This window comes from Gopherus flavomarginatus, chromosome 17, assembly GCF_025201925.1.
Source record: "Gopherus flavomarginatus isolate rGopFla2 chromosome 17, rGopFla2.mat.asm, whole genome shotgun sequence".
In the NCBI taxonomy this organism is placed as follows: Eukaryota; Metazoa; Chordata; order Testudines; family Testudinidae; genus Gopherus; species Gopherus flavomarginatus.
In genome coordinates this window covers 21628173-21634873 of record NC_066633.1, presented here as the reverse complement: position 1 = coordinate 21634873, position 6701 = coordinate 21628173, and the positions used below count along the sequence as shown (strand labels likewise).

The window sequence follows — 6701 nt, the reverse complement described above, 5'->3', positions numbered from 1 at the left end:
GGCCAAAGTGACAACTTCCTGTGGGCACATGGCAAGGCTGAGACCAGGCTGTGCTTAGTGGGTGCAGCAGTGCTGGGTCCCCAGCCTGTACCTGGGACTGGGCAACCCAACTCCACAGGAGCAGTGAGTGAGGACAGGCCAGCAGGGAAGGAGGCCGGGGGAGATGGAGGTTCGAGAGCCATAAGGGGATGGTGGGTGAGGGGGAACACTGTGTGGGGAGCACATGTGAAGGGTTTGCTGTCAGATAACACAGTACTACTCCTTAGCACCTAAGATCACTGCATGTGTTCCCAGCACTGCATACATGGTGCTGCGGGAAGGGGAGAACAGGCTGCCCTTGAACGCCCAGTGTTTTACTGGGACTAGCCCATGGGGGGTGTGTGTGTGTGTGTGTGTGTGTGTGTGTGTGTGTGTGTGTGTGTGTGTGTGTGTGTGTGTGTGTGTGTGTGTGTGTGTGTGTGTGTGTGTGTAATGGAAAAGGACATTTTCCATGTGTGTTGGATTCCATTGTGCTACTGAGTGGCTCTCAGGCCCGACAACATGACTACTGTCATTCCCCACTGGTAGGGTGGGTAACCCGGACTTGGGGGTTAGCTTTGGCTCTGGGAGCATTGGCCATACAGGAAGAGCTGGAGCCAGGAGTAATCGATTTGGTGATGCTTCCTCTGAAGCCAGAATGCACTTCCCAGAATCCAGTGCAGCTCTCTTGTCGGCCATTCTCTGCCGGTAGGTCACAGCGAGCGCTCACTGTCCAGGTCTGCAATCTGAGCTCTCAACACAGAGGGCACAAGGAATATTTCTGTTCCTGATTGTTGAGCCAGGTCCCAATTCAGGTTTCCAGAACACATACTCACGGTTTCAAGTTCAAAAATTCACTTGCCACAAATATTCTCTAAAATGTACCATTCCTGTGAGCTCTCTTGTCTGGGGACATGTTTGCTAGAACATCACTGGGACATGAATGCAAACAGGAAGTGAGCACGCCCAGAGCCAGCTAGTGCTGACATTCACGTAGGTAGGTCCAGAGCATTGTTCAGTGTTTGCCCAGCTCCAGCTCTTTACTCACGACTCTCTCATCCAGAACATCTGCCTCCGTTCCCTGGGTGGAAAGGCGCATGCCTCTGGTTTGATTTGTCCATGCTCTGGTCTAAACACATGAGGAACCAGAGCAAATGGCTCCTATTTCTTCAGGGTAGTAGCAGCATTCACACCCTGACCATTCCTCTGAGCACACTGTGGCTGCTACCCAACCACCAGTGCAGTTAAGACTGAGAACACCGCAAACCTAAAGGCAATTCTCAGCTCACCCTACTGCAGCAGGCACCAGGTTTCCTAGCATGCCATCCCAATCGTGTTAGCCCTGTGAATTGGTGTGGGGACTGCACTCAGCCCCTGGCTGTCACGTTCATACTGGGGGACTGGGCTGGGCAGGCCAGATGGTTACACCCTTCAGCTAACACTGAAGCCCTGGTAATGGAGGGTCGTCCCTCTAGGTGCCTTTGAGGCAAATTAGGAAGCAGAGAGGGGCCTTTCACCTCTGAGGTGCTGGCATGAACCAGGCCAGGGGGGAGTAGTTCCCATCTGCTGCTGGTCAGGGGCAGGTGTGGAAGATGATGGGGGGTTCTCAGCCCAGTCCTATGGGCTCTAACTCCGTATCAGAACAATTGGCACCTCACTGGCAGGCTCTTGGAAAGAGCTGGAGGGCTCAGGGGTGGAGCCAGCACTCGCCAGCCAGTGCAGATGGATGTTCAGAGAAGTCTTGCAGAAACCTTGGGGATTTCCCTCTTGGTTCGTTGCTGCAGCTCCAAGGAACGTGAGTGGGGCTCATGGTCCCTGGGGGAGAAGGAAAGGCCCCGCAGCAGGGGAAGATAACACAATTCTCTTCCCGGGCCCACGACAATGCTTGCCAGCCCTGGGACACAGACAGTACCTCGTCCCCTGGCTGGCCCACCCAGAGCTACTGCAGCCATGGGACTCCCATGTGGGTGGGCTCCTCACCAAAAGCAAAGTTTGTTCAGGAGGTGGTTATAAGCTACAGCCAGAGAGCCGAGGAGGAGGCAGATGAGGATGCTGGCCAGGAAGGAGGCTGGGCCGATGAGCAGGAAGAAGACGTAGTCCCGGGGGTGCAGCAAGCTCTCCTGGCAGTGGCTGAAGGACTCGTTGCCAATGGCCAGGAGGGGATACTGATTGAGGTGCTCTGGGAATCTGCACAGGATCAAATTCTCCTCTGCCAGAGAAAGATAGACACAAAGGTCAGGCCGGGTCATGGTTCCCAACCTGGCAGCAACACATGGGAGCTGGCTTGGGCTCCTGCCTGGGCTGGAGGAGGGCAGCAAAAGGAAGGGCAGCGCCAGGGAGGGAGGCTGGGCAGGGCAGTGTTGGGCAGGGTGGGCCAGCACTGCGGGGAAGATCTGCAGGCCGGCTGGGTGTGCTAGTGCTAGGCGAGGTCACGCAGGACAATCCAGCATTGGGAGGATGGGGCAGGCTGTGGGCCATGACGGCAGCCCTGCGGTGGGGCAGGATGGCAGCACTCAGGAGGAGCACGGCCTAAGTGGCCAGGAGCCATTCCCCCTCCCACCTCTGTCTTCTTGTAGTGCCACAGTCACCAGGTGAAATGTGCTGCGCAGAGCTGGGGTTAATTCTGTCAGCCCAATGGAGTGTCATGGAAACATCCCACCCAGCCAGGGTGCAGGCCCAGGGCTCCCGCCTCAACATGATGGCACTGGGAGCGAGTCGGTGCCCATGGTGATACACACGAGGAAGTATGTCGGGGGGCTGATGGGAGAGGCTGAACTGGCTCGAAGGCTGAGAAACTGGAGCAGGGTCTGGGGCAGCCGCTCTCTCAGGGCTGGGGGTTCGATGCCCACGGAGCTGGGGGGCGGGGCCTGGGGCAGCCCCTCTCCCAGGGCTGAGGTTATGATGCCCACACAGGCCGGTGCCACCCCTCAGCTGGGAGGGGGCTGTAGGGATAGATGTTCTCCTCCTGCTCCTGCACTGCAGCGGGAAGGCTGTCGCCATCAGCCGGGGGGGTTCTCTGCCTGCAGGAGGCAGTACTGCCCGCCCACCAGATAGTGCCGCTCTCAGCTGAGGAACCGGCAGGAACCACACGGCACTATCTGGTGCCCACCATGGGGCCATGAGGCAACTCCATAAACAGCCTCCCATCCTCCCAGCCCCGGCTGCACTGGCCTCTCCTCTTCTTAGTGGACTGGAGGACAGAGAGGCACTAACCTGAAACTCCCAGTAAGGGCTCAAATCACAGAGGCCTGGCAAAAGGCCTGGCACCAGCTGGTGCTCATTACCCCAGCCAGGCCCAGTCAGATAGAAAACACAGGGGCACCCTGCTGCCTGGATGGAGAACCCCAGCCAAGTGCTGCATCTGGCCCCTGCGACCCTGAGCACACAGGGGCTGTGCAGCGCCAAGGGGAGCCGCTGTAGGCTGGGAGACATTCAGAGCAGAGCACAGGGCCCAGGAAAGGAAGAGCTGGAGCACAGGGCAGCTCTGGTGGTGTCCCACAGCTGGAGGCTCCCTGGCACTGACACTGCTCCCAGTGAGGGGCTGGCCCCTCACCATTCCCAAACTCCGTATCCTGAGCTGGGGACCCTGGGATGCCCCTTGGCGCCCATGGCAGGAGGGCCTATCCAAAACCAGGAGCCAGAGGGCTCTGCCCATCTGGAGCTCCCTTTCCTCAGCCCCACTGTCATAGAATCATAGAATCTCAGGGTTGGAAGGGACCTCAGTAGGTACCTAGTCCAACCCCTGCTCAAAGCAGGACCAATCCCCAGACAGTAGACTGTCCTTGATTCCCCTTTAACCCAGGCTCTGCGGCACATGGGCTGACTCCTTGCAGCCTCGCCCAGGCTTCTCCAGCGACATCAGTGAGCAGGCTGGGACCACAATGGGGGTCAGGCCCTGGCCCTCACTCCCTGCTCACTGTGTCCTGCTGGCCCAGCCCTGCTGCCGGTGAGTTGTCACTACCCCTGCAGAGCAGGGGATTGCAGGGGATGCCCAATACCAGGCCCCGGAGGCTTTGTTCAGAGTCGGGCTGTCACCCAAGGGATTCTTGTGTGACCAGCATCGTGGTGGAACCATGCAGCCACATCCCCTGCTGCAACCCAAACCCGCCTGCTTCAAGGAGAGGGGACTCCTAGGGAAGCCACAGGTCCACAGACCCTGCCTCTGGCCAGAGAATGGAATAAATCTGCTGCCGTCAGTGCATGAGATTCACTCAAGGCTCCTTCTCCCAGCCTGGCCAGCCCTGGGAGCAAGGGAGTTGAGTGGGGCTGGCTGGAAATTGAGAACTCTGCAGCAGAAGGGAAATGAGACCTTGTACAACCGGAGATCCTGAAATAGGCCAGTGGCTGGACTCTGCCTGACTCAGGGCAAGGATGTCAGCCTGGCTCCCCCACCAGGCTACAAATTCATAGCACATGTTCGCTCTGGCCGAATGACCATTGAATTATTTCTACAAAGTGGAACAACTTCAAACAGGAGAGATTGAGAGAGACCAATTGTATGGCCCAGTGGCCAGGGCCCTCCCTCAAGATACGGGAGTGGTGGGTCTGAGCCTGGCCTCTGAGAACGTTCTGTCAGAATCAAGAGGGTTCAGTGAAGAGGAAGCCGGATTGTCCAATGAAGAAAAGGTTTCATTGAAAAATTCCTGCCCTGCCCTAGGCCTGCGCTCTGCCCTCCATGCTGTTGTGCCACCCCTCCATTCTTACCTTGGATTTTGTCCCTGTTGCCCATGATCCAGAGGAAGAGAGGCTGGATTTCACAGGTGCATGCCCACGGGTTGCCCTGCAGCGTGAGGGAGTGCAAGGCAGGCAGGTTCAGAAAGACGCTGGCATGCAGGGACCTCAGGGCATTGCTGTGCAGAAAGAGCTCCTGCAAGCAGGGCAGTGCTTTCAGCACCTCCAGGGGCAGCTGGCCAAGCTTGTTGGCCTCCACGTTGAGAGTCACTAAGCCTGAGAGAGGCAGGAAGGTCTCGGCCGTGAGCACTGTGAGGTAGTTGTTGCTCAGGTCCAGCTCCTGCAGCGCCTCGAGCCCTGCCAAGGCCTGGCTGTGGATGCTCACCAGGACATTGCTGCGCAGGCTGAGGTTCTGCAGCGTGTGCAGCGAGCGGAAGGTGTGAGCCTTGAGGACGGCAATGTGGTTGTAGCCCAGCCACACGGCACTGGCATTGGTGGGCAGGTTTTCAGGCACAACGCGCAAGGCTCGGTAACTGCAGTCCACTTCCCCAGAGGAGCATCTGCAGATGGCAGGGCAGCCGGGGGAGGGCAGCGGGCACAGGAGGAGAAAGGCCAGGAGAGTGGCCAGGCTGCTCCAGCCAGCCATGCTTAGCTGCCAAGAGAACCACTCAGCTCCCGTTCCCCCAAGTCCTCCAGTTCTCCTGGCGCCTGCCGTGCCTGACACACCCAGCCTTCCTGGTCCGGCTCAGCAGCCCTCACAGGTTGGCTCTGTGGGGCAGGGGCAACTGGCAGGGCGGGAGCCAGGCTGGGGGCTCACGGTGCCTTGCACAGGTCTCAGACACCCTGTAGTTCTTCAGGCACTTTCCTCCCCCTGCAGAGCGCAGCCTCACCTGCGCTCTGGAAACATTAACCTCGCTGCTTAAAGGCCAGCGCTCTCCCGGCTGTGCTTTCTTCAGGGCGGAGCTGCACTTTCTTAGCAAATATTTTCACAGAGCAGACACTCCTGCCAAGATGCAGAGCCAGGGCCTCCCTCCCCCACCCCACAGGAGACTGCTCCAGGCCAGGTAGTGCAGCAGTGCCACACACAATAACCTTAAGGCCACACCCTTGGGGGACTGGCCAGATCCCCTGGACCCAGCCCATACTCAGGCCTCTCACAGGGCTCGGGCTGCACTGCTCACCCCAGCTTTCACTGCTCTCCTCGGCCACTGGGCCTGGCCCCTCCACCCACTCCTGGACCCTCTCCCCTTGGCAGCTCTGATTCAGGAGCCTGGAGCTGGGCCACTGGGTCCCTCACCTCCTGAGTGAGTGCTCTAACCAGCAGGCTGCACACTCACCCCCCCCCCCGGCTTGTGCCCTCGCTGGCGCTCTCACTCTCTCAGTTGCTTGGGCCAGAAAGAGAGGCTGCAAGCCTGAGAATGGCTCTGTAGCCTAGTGGTCAGAGCATACACCCGGCTCACGGGAGAGCCAGGATCCAGTCCCCCTGCTCCACGACTGGTTCATTAATTGTCCATGTGCCACAGCTCCACCAGGAGAGACTGAGGGAGCCCCACATGGCACTAGGCCAGAGCCCAGTGGCTAGTGCACTTCCCAGAGAGGAGCCAGGCCCCTGATCAATTCCCCCTCTCCCCATTAGGCAGAGTGGGTCTCCAACACCCCAGGGGAGTACCCTGCCCCCAGGGCTCAAAGCTGCAAGGCCAGTCCTCCTGCCTGCCAGATGGGGCCCCCAGCTGAGTGCTCCTGGGCCCTGGTTTGGGACTCGCTCCACTGGGAGATAGGCACCAGCTGCTCCCTGTTTGCAGAGGAGACACATCGGTGCAAGGGCGTGAGACCTTCCCAGACACAGGCGCCAAGGGGGGTTAGGCGCCTGCAGAGTTTCAGCAGGAGTTTTGTGCATCGCAGTGGTGCCAAACCCAGACTTAGGTGCTTAACTCCTGTTATGCACTCAGGCCCTTCTGCCTTGCCCTCCTTCTGGGAGCCCCCCAGCCCTCCAGGCTCCAGCAGGGCTGCTG

At 59.1% G+C, this 6701-nt stretch overlaps 1 protein-coding gene across 1 annotated transcript; it reads right to left on the bottom strand.

The window, feature by feature from the left end:
- Nucleotides 1-464: 464 nt before the first annotated feature.
- On the bottom strand, nucleotides 465-5335 carry LRRC26 (leucine rich repeat containing 26). The gene is made up of 2 exons (XM_050927093.1): nucleotides 4723-5335; nucleotides 465-2227 (listed from the first exon to the last, which is right to left on the bottom strand). Exons 1-2 carry the CDS (start codon nucleotides 5333-5335, stop codon nucleotides 1995-1997), a joined length of 846 nt encoding a protein of 281 aa, XP_050783050.1. The 3' UTR covers nucleotides 465-1994.
- Between the last annotated feature and the right edge of the window lie 1366 nt (nucleotides 5336-6701).